The sequence below is a fragment of the Neofelis nebulosa genome, chromosome 6 (assembly GCF_028018385.1).
Source record: "Neofelis nebulosa isolate mNeoNeb1 chromosome 6, mNeoNeb1.pri, whole genome shotgun sequence".
Taxonomy (NCBI): domain Eukaryota; kingdom Metazoa; phylum Chordata; class Mammalia; order Carnivora; family Felidae; genus Neofelis; species Neofelis nebulosa.
Genome location: NC_080787.1, coordinates 78,997,932 through 79,019,043, shown reverse-complemented (window position 1 = coordinate 79,019,043; position 21,112 = coordinate 78,997,932). Strand labels below are relative to the sequence as shown.

At 36.8% G+C, this 21,112-nt stretch overlaps 1 protein-coding gene across 5 annotated transcripts in view; it reads right to left on the bottom strand.

Annotated features, from left to right (window-relative positions):
- LOC131514504 (cytochrome b5 reductase 4) overlaps positions 1 to 21,112 on the bottom strand; it is a 101,349-nt gene that overhangs the window by 62,236 nt on the left and 18,001 nt on the right. For all 5 annotated transcript variants that reach the window (XM_058734616.1, XM_058734615.1, XM_058734612.1 and 2 more), the window contains exon 3: positions 3,189 to 3,289. In XM_058734616.1, coding sequence (XP_058590599.1) covers positions 3,189 to 3,289 — 101 coding nt within the window. The remainder of the gene's footprint in view (positions 1 to 3,188; positions 3,290 to 21,112) is intronic.

Sequence of the window (21,112 nt, the reverse complement as noted above, 5' to 3'; positions counted from 1 at the left end):
CTGATAAACAAACTAGTTTTTCAGACTTGGGTATCTGACAGACATTTTCTTGAAAACGAACAGGCTGAGATTGTCACGTCAAGGAAAACAACTGCCATTATTTGTTGCCTGACTCATCAGTGGGAATTAAATTTAAACACCCTCTGGAGGACACCTTCTCAATATACATTAAAAGCCTAAAAATATGCAGCTCTTTCACTGAGTAATTTGTGAATTTACCTGAGAAAATATTCACATACACACGAAGATGCAAGTGCCAGGATATTCATCACAGCACTGTTTACATTAGCAAAATATTGGAAACAACCTAGATGTCGAATTGTAAAAGACCAGTAAAAGAAAACTAATAAATTATTCAATAAAATAGTAGATAATCAGGAAAATAATCAGGTCAAATAATACTGATATGAGAATGCTTGTGTACACTCCTGAGTTAGTAAATATATACTAAAATAACAAATATGCAATATATGTATATAATTATAAAGGAGCCTCCATTTATTAATATAAATTAAAATTCCATATACCAAATATTTATGGAGCATCCAATGACATGTAAAGCATTATCCCTGGGGCTAGAGCATTGGGTAGAATTTTAACAGATAAATGAAGAAGAAGAATATCCAAGGAGGCAAAAGTATGAGGTATTCAATCATGGAACGGGTGATTGGCTCAAAGCACTTCCATTTGCTCAAAGCCAAATGCATGTTGAGGATATTAACTTTAATACAGTCTTTTGAAGGCCTCAAAGGCCATGATAATGACTTTTGATTTATCCCATTGTCAATGGTGAGCATCAGAGAGCTGTAGAACAAGGTGCTAAGATGACTGTCTTTAAGAACACTAATCTAGCTGTCATGTTATTTACATTGGTACTGGAAAGTAAAGGGATCTGTACAGTGTTACAATGGTAGGGCCAGAGAAGGTGATAATGACTTGATCTAAGGCAGTGGGAAGAGAGAAAAGAATGTAATGTTTAACATTTTTTTTTTTTTAACATTTATTCATTTTTGAGACAGAGAGAGACAGAGCATGAACGGGGGAGGGGCAGAGAGAGAGGGAGACACAGAATCGGAAGCAGACTCCAGGCTCTGGGCCATCAGCCCAGAGCCTGACGCGGGGCTCGAACTCACGGACCGCGAGATCGTGACCTGAGCTGAAGTCGGACGCTCAACCGACTGAGCCACCCAGGCGCCCCAAGAATGTAATGTTTAAAGACAGCATCATGGGATTTCGCTAGTGACCAGATAGTGGTGCACAATGAGAAAAGGCAAAAATTACTTAAGTGGCTTCAAGTCCCCATTACCAGAAAGAGGAAAACAGAGGGGGAATAAAAGAGAAGTAGATGGGTTGATATTATTTGAGAGCAAAATGAGTTGAAGTGCCAACAGGTTATCAAATTGCCCATCAAGCATCTGAAAATACACAACAAGAGGTCAGAAGCGGGATCTAAAGTAAAGACAAATCTGACAGAGAAAAGATTACTTAATATTCTTTGTACAACTCAAATACTAGCCCTGAATAAGTTCTCTAGTGTTTAAAGATATAAAAAGCTTCACCACAGAATCTAGAATATAAAGTTGTTTACTTCTGTGGTAAGTGAAAGTCTTAAATAAACATCACTGGTCCTATGAAAGCCAAGGGGAACGCAGCAATCTGGTAACTAACATACTGTTTAAACTGCTAAAGAATTTAACACTATAGCAGTTCTTGTGACTTCTCCGAAACAATTTTGCTTAAGTAAGGTCCATATAACTTCACAACACTGAGGAATATAAATAGGACTAGATTTTACTGAGGAATCTTCTTGTGGAAGAGTATATTCAGAATCAAGAGGTTACAGAATAGATATAAGAAAAAAGTATGGCAGACAATTTTTCACACAAACGCTTCCAAACTTTTCTATTTGGCTTGCATTGAGAGACAATAACAACTACCAAATGACGATGAGAATTTGCCTTAAAACAGCAATAAGGGGGCACCTGGGTGGCTTAGTTGGTTAAGCATATGGCTCTCAGGTCATGATCTTGCAGTTTCACGAGTTGGAGCCAGCGTTGGGCTCTGTGCTGACAGTGTGGAGCCTGCTTGGGATTTTCTCTCTATCTATCTCTCCCTCCCTTGCTCATGCTGTCTCTCTGTCTCTTTCTCTCTCAAAATAAGTAAAAATTAAAAGTTAAAAATTAAAAAAAACAAAACAAAACAGCAATAAGAACGTCCCAAGGAGAATGCTATTATGACCAATGGCCAAACATGACTTTTCTCCAACCCAGGAAGAACACTAATTGCAAATAGGATTCTGCTATTTAAGCAGATGCACATTAAGTACATTTAAATATAAAACAAACTATATTTCTGGCAACCTGGTCAAAAATTAAATCCTAAAATGGATGAAAAAGTAGAAGGAACAGAAATCAAATTATATTTGTTCAGAAGTCAACTCTAAAAATAACCCAATCTGATTCTGGTATCTGAAATACAGTACTACAACGTGTATAACCATCACAAAATACAAAATAAAGTATATGTGAGACAAAAGCAAATTTCTGTTCTCAAGATTGTTTCAAAATAACAGTTCACCCTATTGACAGCAGTAAACATAACTCTATGTAACTTTAAAATAGTATAAGAGCCAATGTTTATTTTTAGTCAATGTAAGGGGAAAGATGACAAATTTAAATAAGCGTTTTTTGAAATATACATTCAGAATCTCTGCTATCACTCTAGGAAAAATAAGTTTTCTATTCATTAATCATCTGATTTTCTACATGATAAGCAGATTCAGTACAGCAAGATAGGCCAATTATATAACAATTCCCAAATGAGAAAAAACTAAGGGCAGAGAAGCTAAGTGGAAAAAGTGTTCTTTTTTCCAATTGTTACTGTCGTCCATAAGCCAATCATCATCATAATCAAAATTAATAAAAACTGAGTAATCAGCTGCTAGCAGAGGAGACAGCAAGCACTTAAGAGGAGACTCCTGGATACAGATTTGAAACCATCTCTAAAATTATAGTAAAATAATTTAAAGGCAAATTAAACAGTTGTTACTCTCGAGCATCTTCCCAAATTTCAAAATTCAAGCCAATGCATATGAAATTTGTGCAACTATTTTTTTTCTACAACTATCACACTGCTAAATCTAAGAGAACCCTCCCACTGTAATAGTATGATTAATTTCACCACCTTACCTGATCAAAAAGGTCAGTACCATCGGATCCTGCCGCTCTCATTAGTTCATCTTCTCCACCAGGATGATACTCCATATAAGGAGTGACATTATAAACAAACCCTGTATCAAAACAAGAGGAAATAATATCATAAAAAAACTTCTTAAAAATTATACAAACTAGAAATGTAAGTTTCAATAAATCTTTTCAAATACATCCTTTTTAACAAATTATTATTTCTAAGTATTAAAAACATAAACGGTCAAAGATTTCACCATACTCGCAAGCTAACAAGTTAGCCTGCCAGTTTCATGGGTCCTCGGCAGAAAACATCAGACACAGAGGACAGTTTAGTACTCACATCACTAGCAGTAGCCACAATATCAGCATTTGCATGAGTTCCCTGAACCCCAATTCCTACAGACCTTTGGGAAGAGGGTCAGATCATACCTGTACACTCAATGTGCTGCATGACAAGAGGGGAAATTTGAGTTTAGGAAAGTCGAGTCTTTTATAACGAGCAGTAAGCACACGTGTCCTTCGTTCTGGAGGAAGACATTATCTTTATTGTAGCAAACAGTAGGCAAGTGGTCCTTTGCTCTAGAGTCACTATCTCTACCTCTTGAGGTTGTTTACTATGCACACATCCTTGAAAAGACAGTCAGTACTTCTGCTCATAAGGCGTGCAGATAACCTGAAAACCCTATAGAAAATTGCCTCCTAACACAAAGAAATAATCAAACGCTGTTTATAATTTTTAAAAGCTCTCTCTCTCTAATATTTCTACTTCATCATCCTCTACTGCCCTGATAGGAGAATCTGATGAAAAAGAATCAAGGTCTCATCCATGTGTCTGATCATCTCAGTGAAAGCCAAGCAATCAAGGATGCCTGGGCCACTTAGGCATGCTCTGGGAAAGCAAGCACAATTCTTTTCTGCGGTTGCCCAAGGAACAAAGATTATTGTTTAGATCTTAATAAACCCTTTATCTTCCCGGAGTATTTATTTCATCTGTTCATACATTTAAATGTATGGTTATAATTTAAAAAAAAAAAAAGAACAGGAAACAACAAAGGAGGAGTTGCTTTGTTCTCAAAGCAAGAAGGCTAGGAGTTGCTAGCCTTCTCAAAGAAATGAGTTGCTTTTTAGTCCTTTACTTGAAAACTACAGAGTAGACAAATCCAGCCCTGAAGACACCTCAAGGGTGCCATGAGAACAAGTGGTTTTCTTCTATCCAGGACATTTCCCTCTCTATGTTATGACTTCCATGAATTTAAATCACCTCAGATAACTTAAAATGTTCATCCACAGAATAATCTTGGGAGGGAAGAAGTGATTGGGTTTCGGACCCAAAAAGGCACTGTAGTTTTTCCACAAGTTTAATTTTAGAGAATAACCAACTAGGTAGATTTCTTTATAAAACTGCTTAAAAAGCAATTTAGGCAACAAAAAGAAGTAAATTCACAAAATCTTTCAGCAGTCCTCCAAATAAGTCTGAGGGAAAAAAAAAAAAAAGCAACTAGTGGAGTTTCCCCCTTCCTTCTTCCCTATCCATCTTCTCCACCAAATTTGGAAGGAATTTTTCCTATTGTTTAGTGCTTCGAAATCTATAGTCCACAAATGCCAGAGATAATGATTAGGATTAGAATTATTCCCAATTGATTTTTTAAAGACAGAATGCCTTCCAGACAAAAGAATCCCAAACTTCCCCTGTAACCAAACCTTGACTAGAGTTTCTCAAGAACATGAGACTTAGAACACATGATCACGCACCGTCTTTGATGGAATCTCATTACCTGTCAGTAACCAGCAGAAAGACAAACAGGCAGGCAGCCCTGCCAGCTATCCAGAATCAGCATAGAAAGGCTAAAACACCCCACACAAGTTCTCTTCAGCCTCCTGACCCTTTAGACTGACCTTCAGCCTCTCTCATCAACTCACTCTGGACCTGAACGACTCCCCATGCTCTTCAAATGGACAAGACCAGGAATGCCTAGACAATCCCTCACTATAAGGAATTGAGACTTAATGTCTCGGCCCAAGAAATGTTAGATCCAACCACACTTGGCTCATGATTTGTTAATTATGACACATAAACCTAGCTCCAAAAATGCAAATGATGTTTTTCGTCTGGTGCCGAGGCTCACTCTTCTTTTTCTTCCTCTATTTTATGTCCTTCCCTTTTCCTTTTCAAAAGCGTTCCTGAAAACTAAAACTTGAATGTGGCAGAAGAAAACAAATGCAAAGAACCGAACCTTATGCTCTCCTTCTGTGCTTCACTGTATTCTGTTTGTACTATATATGCTTTTTACAAGCCTCTAGCTTCCTATATCCTTACTACCTGGTTTTTAGAAACTAATTTTGCAACTTTCTAAATTTTGCAACGACACAACTGCCTCCTACAGCTTTAGTTGCTCAAGTATGGCAGATGTATACAACTGATTGCCTATTAAACAGATAGTATTTGGGGGACCACAGACATAATCTCAACTTTATGCTAGGCTATTAATAAATTCTGCAAAACCTAAATCCTAATAATGACATTAAGAACAAAAATAGGCAGGAAGAGATTCATAAAACACCAATCCTGAATGGTACAAAATTGCTGTGGCCAAGATCCTCTGGTTACAGTCCAATTGGTGCTGCACTACTTGGGTCATCATTGGTGCTCATCTACTTGGGTCACCTTCAGTTGCAGGGGAAGATTTAAGGAGAGTATCTATTGACTTTATTGATGAGTTGATCTATCCATCCACTCATCCACCCATCTACCCATCCATCCATCCATCCATCCATCCATCTTATCTATCCGTTCCCTCCTTTGTACTGCTTTTTTTTTCTGGATTTTGTTTTATAAATTCTAACCAGGGACAGATTGCCTGACTACTGTTAATAAAAGCAAGTTAATTTCACAATATATACACATACAAATCATAATGTTGTACATCATAAACTTAAAAAGTGCTATATGTCAATTATATCTCAATGTAAGGGAAAAATATAGATAAAAAAGAACAACTTATTAAAAATTAAAATTAAAATGCAACAGTTTTATTAGGAACATATGCTCTAATGTTTAAATACATCACCTTTTAAATGCCCAAGCAATATTCAGGGGTACATTTTTAGCTAACTCATCCTAGCAGAGTTGCCGTGCAATCGAAAACATGCACTCAGAACAATGGCTACACTAAGTTCTTTAGGCAATGTACTGGTAGTACCTGTGCCAATATTTTCGCAGTAAACTATCTCTTTTGTGTTAATAGGTCTGGAACTCCGAGCTCTCAACTAAGTTCTTAGAATAAAAATTACGCACTTTAAAATGACCAATTAGTGCTTTGCATCCTCAGAAACTTACACTACTTGGGGTTCTCTCTCTCCCTCACTCTCTGCCCCTCTCCAGCTTATGCTTGCACACACACTCTCTCTCAAAATAAATAAATTTTAAAACCATAGAAATACTGCATAATACTTGGCATGTACGTGATAGGCAGTAAATAAATTTTTGTTGAATGAATACCATGTGGGGCTTTAGAGTTAAATCTATGTTTGAATTTTAAACAAAGATTAATTTTAAATCTGACTACAAAAATACCACTTTTACTTACAGCGGTAGTTCTCAAATTTGGGGACTTGAAGATCTCTTCACTCTTTAAAAAATTGAGGACCCCCGAAGGAGCTTTTGTTTATGATGTTTATATCTATTGATGTTTTTACCTTTCATAAGTGAAATTAAGAAATTTAAAAAGGCAGCTCTTTCTGCCCACGGGTCCTGTCCCTGTTCTTTAATAAAACAACGAAAAAAGGAAAGAGAAAAAGACAAAGAGAAAAAGAAAAGAAAGAAAGAAATTTAAAGAATATTTTAAAATTAAAAATAAAAACAATAAGCTCACTATATGTTATCCCAAATAATAGGTATTTTTATGAAAAATAACTACATTTTCAAAAAAAAAAAACTAGAGAAGTGCCATTGTTTTAAATTTTGGCACATATCTTTAAAGTGTGGCTTAACAGTTGACACCTGTATTCTCATGTCACCTTCTGCACCTAATCTTATATACCTGTGAAAGAAGTATTTTTTTTAAAAGGCAGATAACAGTATTACTACAAAGAATTTTTGGCCTTGGACCACCCACCAAAAGAGTTTTGAGCTCCCTCAGGAACCCCTGGATCATGCTTTGAGACTCTCTGACATAAAATAGAACAAAGAAAAAATGACCAATTATTAGTGGGTGTGTGGCCTGAATCATGGGGATGCAGTTCACTCCTTACTGGTGAGCTTTTAGGGTTCACATATGGTTACATAACCTGAAAAAGTATGGGAGCCTCATCTGGGAGATAGATTAATAGGTATAAATGTCACTTGAGTCTTACACTGTGGTGTCTGCTATAGAGCTGGCACTGAGAATAAGTTGAGGCTTGCTGCAATCCAGTTGTGAGTTCACTTATCTGAGATATGTGATTCAGGTTCTGTAGGTGGGAAAAGGCTTTTTCTACCTATGGGAAGTTGGAGTGGTAACTGAAAAAGAGTGCTCCGAAACGAAGTTTCACACAATGTTGCCGAGAATGGAACACGTCTGGCAGTTCCTCAAAAGGTTAAAAATAGACTGTATGTGATCTAGATTTATTCCTAGGTGGACACGCAAAAGAAAGAAAAATATATGCTCATGCAAAAACGTGTACATGAATGTTCATAGCAACATACTTCACAATAACTTAAATGTCAATGAGCTGATGAACAGATAAAGAAAGTGTATCATATCCATATGTGGAGTAATATTCAGCCAGAAAAAAGACTGAAGTATTGACACATGCTACAACATGGATGAACCCTGAAAATAGTATACTAAGTGAAAGAAGGCAAACACAAAAGACCATATATTTCATGCTTTCATTTAAATGAAGTGTCCCAAATTTGCAAGTCTCAAGAGACAGAAAGGACATTAGTGGTTACCTAGAGCTGGGGAGGATGGCTAAAGAATGTTTCTGCATATTGCTAAACCATAGCATCTGCGGTCAGTGACCGCTATATAGGGACTCAGATTCTTCACAACATCAGTATCAAAAACTCAAAGATGATTTCTCCTTTTCAAAAAACTAATGAGTCTCCTTTTGTTTGCTTGTTTCTTTTTAATACTTTTTAAGTTCAGATCATGTGACCAGTGTTACCAGTGTCTCTTTTACTTGGCTGCTAGGAAGTTCAGGACTACATTTAATGCTCAATCACAGTAATACTGTTAGCTAGGTTAGGCAACTGGTATATTTTCTTTTCTTTTATGTTTTATTGTGGGTTTTTAAAATTCTTACACATAAAGTTAAACATTGTGTTGCACGATGCCTTAGTCTTCAGCAGTAACAGTTAGGGTTTAAATGACAACAAATATAAAAAGTATATGTGAAAAACGAGAGGCATTTACCAAGATGGAGAAGAGTTCTTTCTGTGTAAAATGGCAACATTAGTTTTTAGGTATAAAAATGATACTGAACATTGAACTCAAACCTTTAAATAAGCAGTGAGCTCCGAGACACTGGTACTATTTAAGTACATGATGGATGATGGTCTGTAGATCTTATAGAGGTTAAGTCCTGTACTAATGAGAAATCAGACTAAAAACTGACTTTAGAGTTTTCCCAGTTTTTTTTCTTTATTTTTTTTTAACGTTTATTTATTTTTGAGACAGAGAGAGACAGAGCATGAACGGGGGAGGGGCAGAGAGAGAGAGAGAGAGAGAGAGACACACACAGAATCGGAAGCAGGCTCCAGGCTCTGAGCCATCAGCCCAGAGCCCGATGCGGGGCTCGAACTCACGGACCGCGAGATCGTGACCTGAGCTGAAGTCAGACGCTCAACCGACTGAGCCACCCAGGCGCCCCGAGTTTTCCCAGTTTTAAGACATAGGGCTCAATCCCATGAACCGCGAGATCATGACCTAAACTGAAATCAAGAGTTGGTCACTTAATCAACTCAGCCACTTAGGAGCCCCTGTAGTATTTCTATTTATTTCACTATTCACCACAGTTCATTTTGTTGGCTCTAAAATAAATGAAGGGCTCTAAAGGAAACATGTTTACTGGGTTAACACAGTAAAATCATAGCTTATTTCACAGTATTCAAATGCAGATCCAGTTTTGCAAGTGAAACTGTGACTACTTTGCCATCTTGTGTTCAATAAAGAAATAGCACATTATTTTTATTTTACATCTACTGATATTTATCTGGTTTCTCCTAGCAACTGCTGAGAGAGGGTGTTAAAATATGCACCAATGATTGTGGATTTTAAGTCTATCTTTCAATACTATTAATGTTTGTCTCATGTATTTTGAAACTTTGTTACAAGGCATAAACAGTCTTCCTAATGAACTGACTCTTTATCTCTAGTAAGATTGCTTGTCTTTGTCTGGTTATATCTTTTATCTAATTTTAATATAGTCCAATCTTATTATACTTACTATCTAGACAGTATATGTTTTTATAAGCATTTAATTTCAACCTTTCTGTCTCCTTATATTTAAAATGTATCCCTTATACAGAGCACCTGAACAGACATTTCTACAAAGAGATACAAATGGTCACCAGGCACATGAAAACATGCTCAACATCATTCATCATCAAAAAAATGCAGATCAATCCACAATGAGATATCACCTCGTATCTGTCAGAATGAGTAAAATCAAAAACATGAGAAATAACAAGTGTTGGCAAGGATGTGGAGAAAAAGGAACCCTCACGTACGGGCACTAGGAAATCAAATTGGTGCAGCCACTGTGGAAAACAGTATGAGGTTCATCAAAAAAATTAAAAATAGAAATACTGTAGAATCTATAATTCCACTACTGGGTATTTATCCAAAGAAAACAAAGACACTAATTTGAAAAGATACATGCACCCTTATGTTTATTACAGCATTATTTACAATGGCCAAGATATGAAAGCAACCCAAGAGTCCATTGATTGATGAATGGATAAAGATGTGGTATATTATATACACAGTGGTATATTGGTCAGCCATAAAAAAAGAATGAGGTCTTGCCATTTGCAATAAATGGATGAACCTAGAAGGATTACGCAAAGTGAAATAAGTCAGACAGACAAATACCATATGATTTCACTCGTAAGTGGAATGTAAGAAACAAAACAAATGAACAAAGAAAAAAAGAGACAAAAAAAGTGACTCTTAAATACAGAGAAAAAAAACTAGTGGTCGCCAGAGAGGAGACGGGTTGGGGGATGGGTGAAATACATGGACGGGATTAAGAGTGCACATATAGTAATGAGCACTGAGTAATGTATAGAATTGTTGAATCATTATACTATACACCTGAAACTAATATAACACTGTGTGTTAATTATACTTCAATAAAAAAAGAAAAAAAAAAGGAAAGGAATTGACCTAAGGTACTTTGGAAACCAATGTTTTGACTGGGAATGTAAAACTAAAGACAAAATTATACAAAACACTAAAATAAACAAACCAACAAAGTGTATCCCTTATAGCCATCATGTAGTTAGGTCTTGACACACACAAACACACAATCCCTTTCAATTCAAATAACTGGTCCATTTATACTTGATTATTGATGTGGCTGAATTCAGAGCTACCATTTTATCAGTCTTCATTCTTATTCTCAAATTTTCTTTTTTTTCTTCCAAGTTTTCTGCCTGTGTCTCTGTTCCTCTTTCCCTGCCTTCTTTTGGGTTAACAAAGTATTTTTTAGAATTTCATTTTATCTACTGACTTTTTAGTTATACCTCTTTACATTATTTTTTAAGTGATTGTTCTAGGGATATACAGTATATGTCCTTAACTATAACCAATTCACTTGAGTTAATACTGTACCCCTTTTTACATTTAATATAAAAACCATTTACCACTCTCCATTCCCTATACTTTGTGCAATATTCAGTAGAATCTTATAATTTTTGCTTTAAACATTAGTTACCTTTTTTTAACAGGTAAGAGGGGAAAAAGTAATTTTTTCCTCTTTATTCACATATTTACCATTTCCTAAAGATCTGAGCTTACATCTAGTATCATTACCCTTCAACCTGATGAACTTCCTGTCAAACTCCTTACAGTGTAGGTCAGCTAGTGCTGAATTCTCAGTTTTTGCTTATCTGAAAAAGTCTTTATTTCCTTTTTCTCTTTAAGGAATTCTGTAACTTTAAAGATACAGAATTCAGGGCTGATGCTGTAGGTTTTTTTCCTTCAACAAATCATTTTTATTGTTTCCGTGTGTGTGTGTGTGTGTGTGTGTGTGTGTGTCTGACTGTTGTCAATATTTTCTCTTTATTTTTGGCTTTTAGCAGTTTGAGTATAATGTGCCTCTATGTAATATGGTTTGTATTGATTATGCTTGGATCTGCTAAGCTTCTAAATTGACAACTTCATGCGTTTCACCAAATTTGGGAAATTTCTGGCCATCATGTTTTCAAATATTTTTCTGCCCCATTCTCCTTTTCCTCTCCTTCTAGAACTACGACTACACATATACTAGACATTTTTATTTTGTCCTGTAGGTCCCTGAGCCTTTGTTCAAATTCTTTCTAATCATTTTCCTCTCTGTTTTTTCAGATTATATAACTTCTATTAATCTATCTGCAAGTTTACTAAATCTTACTTCTGTTACCTCTAATCTGCTATTAAGCCCATTTAGTAAAAATTTTTATTTCATGTATTATATTTTTCAATGCTAAATTTCCACGTCTTTATAGTTTCTTTTTCTCGGCTGAGATTTCCTATTTGTTCATTCATTATATACATGCATTCCTTTATTTTCATGAGTATAGTTATAATAGGTGCCTTAAAATCCTTTTGAATCCTTTTATTTTTTTTTTCAACGTTTTTTTTTGTTTTGTTTTGTTTTTTTGTTTTGCTTTTTTTTGGGACAGAGAGAGACAGAGCATGAACGGGGGAGGGGCAGAGAGAGAGGGAGACACAGAATCGGAAACAGGCTCCAGGCTCTGAGCCATCGGCCCAGAGCCTGACGCGGGGCTCGAACTCACGGACCGCGAGATCGTGACCTGGCTGAAGTCGGACGCTTAACCGACTGCGCCACCCAGGCGCCCCTTTTTGAATCCTTGTAAATTTAACATCTGGATCATCTCAGAGTCACTCTCCGATAATTGCCTTTTCTCTTCAGCATGTCTGCAAATTTTGAATTATATTCTGGCCATTGTAAATAATATGTTGCAGAAACTCTAAATTCTGTTACCTTCCTCCAAAGAGAATGATTGTTTTAGTACGCAATTAATTGGACTCAAACCCCAAAACTCTGTTTCCCCTCTGTGGGAATGAAAACTGAAACTTCTATTTAGTGCTTTTAGCCTTACTGGAACAGTCAGAGTCTGTCTATGCAAGATTTAGATAGTTTATATTCATCTCTAGATTTCTCTTTTTCTGGATTTTCTCCCTCACTTTCCAGTTGTTCCAGATGCCCCAAACTCTGTCATCTAGTTCTTCAAGCCAGTACGACTGGGAGTTTCCCCTGAGTTTTAGTCATCCTTACAGTACCAAGCTGGGCATGACTTCAAGTTAAATACCATCCGAAATGGGAAACTCACCCAGTAGTTCCTTCTTCTAAATATGGATAACTCCTAACCTCTAGTTTCTGTCTGTTTTGGTTGTTTGCCAGTTTCTTTAGATAGTTATTTTTAAAAAATATTTTGTCTTGAGCTTATAGTTGGTGTTTGCTGAAGTGTTAGTCCAATAGGAGACAATTAGCTATAACCTAAAACTCAACCCTGCATATTATTTTAGAAAACTAGGTAATAATACCTTGCTAATTTCAACGGAGAAAAATGGAAAAGAAATTTATGAAAGACAAATGGATTTCATAACAACTTAAAGTAAACGTGGCCTTGGTATTTAAGAACAGTAACTAGAAACTAGGCTTACAAGATGATGGATAGTAATTCAAGATTTGAAAGCATTTCAAGATTGAAAGCATTCGTTTGTCTCCCACACTCCTGAGAAGTTTCTAAAATGACAGTGAAGGACAAATAACACATAAAGCCATAAAGACACAGAAATCAGAAGAGGAGATGACAGCAATAAAGTTTTGGAAGCCTGAAAGCCAAATGCATGAGTGACAACATACTTAGCAGCATGAAGAAAGGTAAAAATAAAGCTTGTATAAGTTGGAGGAGAACCTATAAAAAGCCAATGTGTGCAAAATAACCCCCCAAAACTGTAAGACTCAGAGATTCCAGGCCCTTCTGAAGTCAGGGTGCATGAAGGTCTCAAAATTCAATATAGAAGCAACATAAGCCTTAAATCCCCTCCCCCATCCTACACAACCAAGCGACCAGCCCCTCCCCAACCCTGCAAGAAGTGCAGTTTACTCTCTAGAGAGGATGAACCAGAGAAACACTTACTAAAGGAAACACACTTGGGACTGGAGGAGAGGTCAGAACTAAAAACCTGAAGCAAAGTTTACATGTCAAAACATTAAGATCCACCTCCTACCACCACCATCCCAGCAGCTCCTATTTCCCACAGAGCCCTCAGAATACTTATTTACAGATGAGGAGGAGGATTCTACCCCTAAAGACTTGCATACAGGAGGCTGGGGACACCTGCCAGTGCAGCAATTCATAGAAAAGTTCTGTCCACACACAGAGAGCTTCCATTTAGCTCTGTTTCATCACTCTCGACATAAAAGGACAAACATTTGAAAAAAGCCTCTAAAATTAAGGTTGGTTTCTAAACAACTTAAATTGTCAACCTGTGGTGCAATTTTAAAAAGGAAAAGAAAGATGAAAAATGGGACCAGCACTACTTTACAGAACCTAGAGAAAAGTTAGGTAACAACTGTCCGGAATACAACTTGGAGCTTCTAATTCCACCAAACAACTTCAATGATGGTAAATTCAATCTACAAAAAAGCTAAAAGAGTCTGACCTGAATGCCTCAGTTTGCATGAGAAAATTTAAATAGAATGTGAAAAAGGCCTCTATGCACTTCAGAAGGTCAACAGGACATAATTATCAAAGATCATCTCTTGTGGCATTAGTATAAGTAAAAACGACCCTGATATTTATCTAAAAGGAAATTAATCAGCAAAAGCATTAAAAATTAACCAACGGTCTGAGCAATCAGTTATAGTCTAAATATTTTGAAAACAATTCACAAACCTCTCCTAGGGAGAACAATGAGCAAACATCATTAGCAAGAGCCACATGTACTATCTACTTAAGCTGGATTTAAAGTTTACATCCATATTAAGCAAGAAACCCTCTCTCTAAAAGATGGGTTTTCCCTATTCCATGGGATCATTTCCCTGCCTGCCCATGCTTTAGTTCTACCAGTGATAGCTACCAGCACTCGACTGACTTGCTATTAATTACTTGGGAAAAAAAAAAGAAGAAAATATGTCCTTGTGCTTTGGATTATTTTTTATTTTCTAAAGTAAGTCAGCTGCAAAGATTACCTAAGATATAATGACAACATTCAGAAGAGAAAGCCACAAGAAAAATTTGTTCCTACTCTTAACAAAAAGAAAAAGCCAGACAATCCAGAAAAACCACACGTTTTTGAGCCCATCAGGGAGGTGAGGTCATAAGTCAACCATTTATCTAAAATCCAGAGCGATGAGCCCCTCAGAGGAGATGGGACACAAGAATTGTTTCATCTTTGACAAAGCACAGAAAAAAGAGATGTTGCTATAAAACAACTGAAATTTTAACAAAATGCTTAAGGGTCAAATGTGCACTGATGCCAATTTAGAATCTGAGGGCCTCAGACACAGAAAATCCTGTACCCACTCACAAAGTTCTTCTTCATAGTCTCCCGCCCCCTGAGATGCTCCTGAGAACCAGCATGAGCAGAGCTGAGAAAGGGATATTGCTGGTACCGGTGTGTAGTGCCTGCTCTAAGATTTGAGGGTAGAGCAGAAGTGCCAAGAAAAGTCCGTCTACACTTTTGGACGGCATGAATACAAGGTGGTTATCAGCTACTGGTGGGGCAGAAGTGAGAAATTCACCCATGCCTCAGACTGAATCCTGACACGCAGCAAAAGTTGCCTGTTGCTGGGAAGGTACAGTAAAGTCTCTCACCTTCGAGTCCCTGTATTGATACCAAGCAAAAGTTAGCTGCTGCTGGAAAGGGAAGAAAACACAGCTCCTCTTTTATTCTGGTCCAACACTAGGCAAATGCAAGATAAACACTGGAGAAGGGACAGAAAGCCCACTCGTGCCCAGATTCTGTGCCAATACAAAATAGAGGTCTTCTAGCACTGGAAGGAAGACAGGGAAATTGCTCCCAGCCTACACCCTCTGCCCTGTCCTCCTCCTTCTCTACAGATACAAGGCAAAGCTCAGCTGTCAGGAAGGGGGTGGGGGAGAGGCAGAAAACCTGCCTGCTTTCTAGATCCTGCACTGAGTATAAGGCAGAGGGCATCTCCACTGGGGAAGTGACAGAAGCACTGGAAAAGTTCAGCCTCTGGGGCAGGTGCACAGGACCTGCCTAAGACTGAGGCTAAAACAGGGAAATTGCAAAACCCCTTCTGTCTCCACCACAAGTCTTGCATCAAGTAACAAGCAAGGGAAGTCCGCCAATGGGAGAGGGGCAAGAGCATGGAAGGAGACCCTATATGGGTATGTAAGGCAAGCAGTCTGCTAAGAGAGGAACAGGAACAATGAGAAAACCCTCCAACGCTGCAGGCTGCACACTAAAAACAAGTTAGCAGTAACTCACTGTTGGAGGAATTTGAAGTCTGTGGTATACTGATGGTAACACTAGCAACAATAAACCCCCAAACCGGCTCAACTACTACCTAGACTGACTCGATCTAATTGTCTGCCAGTAAAAGCGCACCTGTTTCTAAGGGTAAATACCTTGGGTTTCTACTGTTCACCAATGTGCAACATGTGACATTCAATCAAACATTAAAAGTCACATTAAAAAAAAAAAAGACAAAAGAACTCATTGTTAAAAGAGAAAAACAGCAACACAACCAGACTTAAGATCGTGCATATGTTGGCACTATTACACAGGGATCTTAAAATAACTATAATTGATATCTTAAAAAATCTAATAGAAAATGTAGATGACATTTAATGGAGGGGAAATTTCCTCACAGAGATAGAAACATAAAAAGGAGTCTAATGGAAATACTAATACATTTTAAAATGGGGCTCAAAAATGAATAATGGACCTTGAACCTATATAAGAAAACTATCCACAAATAACAAAGTTTCAAACTGATTAAGGAACTCCAAGGGCCAATAACATAGAAACATCAAATATCAGGTTTCTCAACTGGTTACTATTTTGTGAAATAATTAAAGCCATAATGTGGTTTATAACTCCTACACATATCAAAATACAATAAAACCTTGGTTTGTGAGCATAATTCACTCCAGAAACATGCTTGTAATCCAAAGCACGTGTATATCAAAGCAAATTTCCCCATAAGAAATAATGGAAACTCAGATGATTCGTTCCACAACCCAAAAATATTCATATAAAAATGATTACAAACTGTAACATAATAAAATATAATAAAGAAAATATGAAATATAAAGAAAAAAAATTAACCTGCACTTACCTTTGAAAACCATTGTAGCTGGTGTGAAGGAGACAAGAGACAGGAGGGTTATTGTGTATGACAACTTTCACTATCACTAATGGAATCACTGCTATCTATTGGTTCTATGGGATCTTTTTCTTTTCATACAACTTTAACAAGGAACCTATCCAATGACACTTGTTTTTGCCTCCTTTTGAGGATTTCATGGAAATGTGACATTGCATTATTGTTAAACAGATTCATCACTTACACTGCTACAGCCTTATTTGAGTGGTATTTTTCTACAAAATTTTGCACTGTTTCCCACATTTTACACATCTCCCTAATCTCACTTGAAGTGAGGGATTCCTCCACCTTTCTCTCCTCCTCCTCTGCAGACGAGATGCAGACAGAGACTTCTTATAAAATCTTGCAATTTTGGCTACTCGCATACCTCATTCATACTTCTTGATGATTTCCTTCTTAACTCCACCATAATCTTCTCCTTCTTCCATAAACTTCCTCCTTCTCCTTACTGCCTTTCTTTTCAACATTTTCCTGCATGGGGGCCACTGTATACATTTGCACGGATGCTGACTACAGTACAGTATTAATAAATTCTTGTCATACACTGTATTTAATGTAACTGGCAATAAGGCAGCAGAGGAAAGGGTCTATATCTGCAGGCAGCCTGACGTAGAATGAAGCAAAGTATTCCTACCTAAGCTTTCTCTTCTATGGAAAAGCAAAAGACTGTCTGTCCATAGGTGCTTTGAAGTGACAAAAAACACACTAGTGCCAGTTGTGGGCACCTTCCAATGTTCTGAAAAATCACTGATTTCTGCTGAACACCACAGCCTGAGACCAAGCATCTGAGCATGGAGACAATCACCCACAATCCCACAGCAAAAGAAAGAGAGAGAAAGAGAGAGAGAGAGAGAGAGAGAGAAGAACCATTGGCTTAGTTGTGATCATGTGATGTTTGGCATCATATATTACTGGTATTGCAAGACACTGCTCATTTATCAAGTTAAAATTTATTAGGAATGTTTGCTCACCTTGCAGAACACTCGCAGAACAAGTTATCGCAATCCAAGGTTTTACTGTATACACATGATTCAAGGTACATTTACTGAACACTAACCAGGAGCCATGCCCTGTGCCAGATGCTTGGGGTAGGGAGAGAAGCAGTATATTAGTATCCCAAAACTCAATTTAAATAGGGAGACTATTAAAAATGGCCAAAAAAAAAAAAAAATATATATGCTATAGATGGTCTAATAGTGGTCCAGCACCAAGTGCTAAGGAAGAAAGCCCAGAGAAAGAAACAGTGAGAGAGGGCCAAAGTCATGAGGAGACTAAACGGAAGAAACTGCTGGAAGAAAGAAAAGAGAGAACTGAGGATGCTAAACAACGTTGGATGGGCAACTGCCGAAGATCATGAGGAGGCTAGAGAGGACTGATAAGAGCACAAAGAGACTAGCCTTAGGAAAGAAAATGTCTTGGAAAGAATGACATTTTTGAAAAGAGTGTGTCTTTCCAATACAAGAGAAGAGAAGAAAGAATAGAGATTATCACTAATTTAAACACCTTATATTCACAGTGAACACTTATGATGTGTGTGCACGTCATCTCTCTCTCATATGATCATACCACCCAGACCTTGCACATGCTTCTTCTGGGAGCCTGGAATACTGTTCCCATTCCTCTTTGCCTAATTAACTGTAGTTTATCTTTCAGATCTATGCTCAATCTTCTGCTGTCTTCACAGCACAGTGTACCTTTCCTTCACGATACTTGTCAGACTTGATTAATGCTTTGTGTTCCCTACCAGACTGTAAATTCCATAAGATTAAAAGCCACCTCCATTTTATATTTCCAAGTTATCCCTAGAACCTGGTAGAGTGCATGACAAGAAATACTGATTAAATGAATCAGCCAAGATGGAGGAATAGTTCGATTCCATCTTCTCTATTTTTTATGCATGACAATTATACATAAGGTAACAGAAAAAAAAAGCAAAAGCCATGTTTCATGGTTACTATAAATAAAAACTGTCTCAGAAGGATAGCCTATATGATTGTTAATTAAAACAAACAAAAAAAAACAACTACAAGTAATAGGCACCCCATAGTAATTTCTTAATGAATTAATTTACATATAACCCTTAAAGTGAGTAACCCTCAAATGCTAAACCAGGACTCAATCTAGAGTTGAATACAAAACAGGAGGCAGTAGATTCTAACAGTCTAAAGATAAGAACTTAGAAATCAGGCAATTCACATATTCACCAAAAATATCATTATTGCAAATTATCTCCATAAATATATTGATGCCAATGCTGCAGGAAACAGAGTCTTAAAATAGCCACCTTCCTATGATAGGAGTAGAAGTCAATGAAATAGAAAATGGACAAACAACAAAGAAAATCAAAACCAAAAGTTAATAAAATTGGTAAACTTCTAGTAAGACTGATCAAGGAAAAAAAGAGAAGCCAAAAGTTAGCAATATCTGAACTATATCACTATAGAATCTAAAGACATTAATGATGTAATTAGGAAATGTTCTAAACAACTTTATGACAATATGTTCAACTGAGATAAAATTAACAAAATTCACTGAAAAAACATAACTTACAAAAATTGACATAAGTACAAAAGAAGTTTGAATAGCCCTATATCTCTTTTAAAAATTGAATTTTGTAATCAAAAACATTCCCACAAGGAAAATTTCAAGATGTTGGCTGAATTTCATAAAACACTGTGCCAACCCAACAAAACACCTGAGGGTTAGATGACACCCCAAGACCACCAGTTTTTTTTTTCCTTTATTGAATTTTTAGTGAATGAAAGGGAGGTACGGAAAGAGGAAAACTTAAAAAAAAAAAAAAAAAAGGAAAAGATCGACAATTTAGGAGAAAAAGAGTAAAAGAAAGCAAATCGTTTGTCAGTAGAACAGAACAAATAAAATCAACAAAGATGAGATTATCTGCATTTGATGGTGGAGAATGTGAAATCTCTGGATCAGAATGTAAAAATCTACAGATCAGAATAGAGATGGATGAGTAAGGCTGGGCTGCAGGCCTGGATCAATATTCACAAATCAACCAACGTGATACATCACATTAATAGAAGAAAAGGTAAGAACCATATGATCCTGTCAATACATGCAGAAAGCATTTGACAAAATATAGCATCCTTTCTTAATAAAAACCCTCAAGAAAGTCAGGATAGAAGAAACATACCTTAACATCATAAAAGCCACATAGGAAAAGCCCACAGCTAATATCATCCTCAATGGGGAAAAACTGAGAGCTTTCCCCCTGAGATCAGAAACACAACAGGGATGTCCACTCTCACCACTGTTGTTTAACATAATATTGGAAGTCTTAGCATCAGTAATCAGACAACAAAATGAAATCAAAGGTATCCAAATTGACAAAGAAGTAGTCAAACTTTCACTTTTCGCAGATGACATGATACTCTACATGGAAAACCCGAAAGACTCCACCAAAAAGCTGCCAAAACAGATACATGAATTCAGCAAAGTCGCAGCATACAAAATACATGTACTGAAATAGGTTGCATTTCTATATACCAATAATGAAGCAACAGAAAGAGAAACCAAGAACGATCCCATTTACAAATTGCACCAAAAGCCATAAAATACCTAGGAATAAACACAACTAGAGATGTAAAGGATCTGTATGCTGAAAACTGTAAAAAACTTATGAAAGAAATTGAAGAAGACACAAAGAAATGGAAAAACATTCCATGCTCATTGATTGGAAGAACAAATATTGTTAAAATGTCAATACTTCCCAAAGCAATCTACACATTCAATGCAATCCCAATCAAAATGGCACTGGCATTCTTCTCTAAGCTACAACAAACAATCCTAAAATTTGTATGGAACCACAAAAGACCCCAAATAGCCAAAGTAATGTTGAAAAAGAAAACCAAAGTGGAAGGCATCACAATCCCAGACTTTAGCCTCTACTACAAAGCTGTAGTCATCAAGACAGTATGGTATTGGCACAAAAACAGACACATAGACCAGTGGAATAGAGAACCCAGAGAACTGGACCCGCAATATTGTATGGCCAATTAATCTCTGACAAAGCAGGAAACAGTATCCAATGGAAAAAAGACAGTCTCTTTAGCAAATGGTTCTGGGAGAACTGGACAGCAACATGTAGAAGACTGAAACTGGACCATTCTCTTACACCATATAAAAAATAAACTCAAAACGGATGAAAGACCTAAATGTGAGACAGGAAACCAGTAAAACTCTAGAGGAGAAAATAGGGAACAGCCTCTCTGATGTCGGCTGCAGCAATTTCTTGTTTGACACATCTCCAAAGACAAGGAAAATAAAAGCAAAAATGAACTATTGGGACCTCATCAAGATAAAAAGCTTCTGCAATGCAAAGGAAA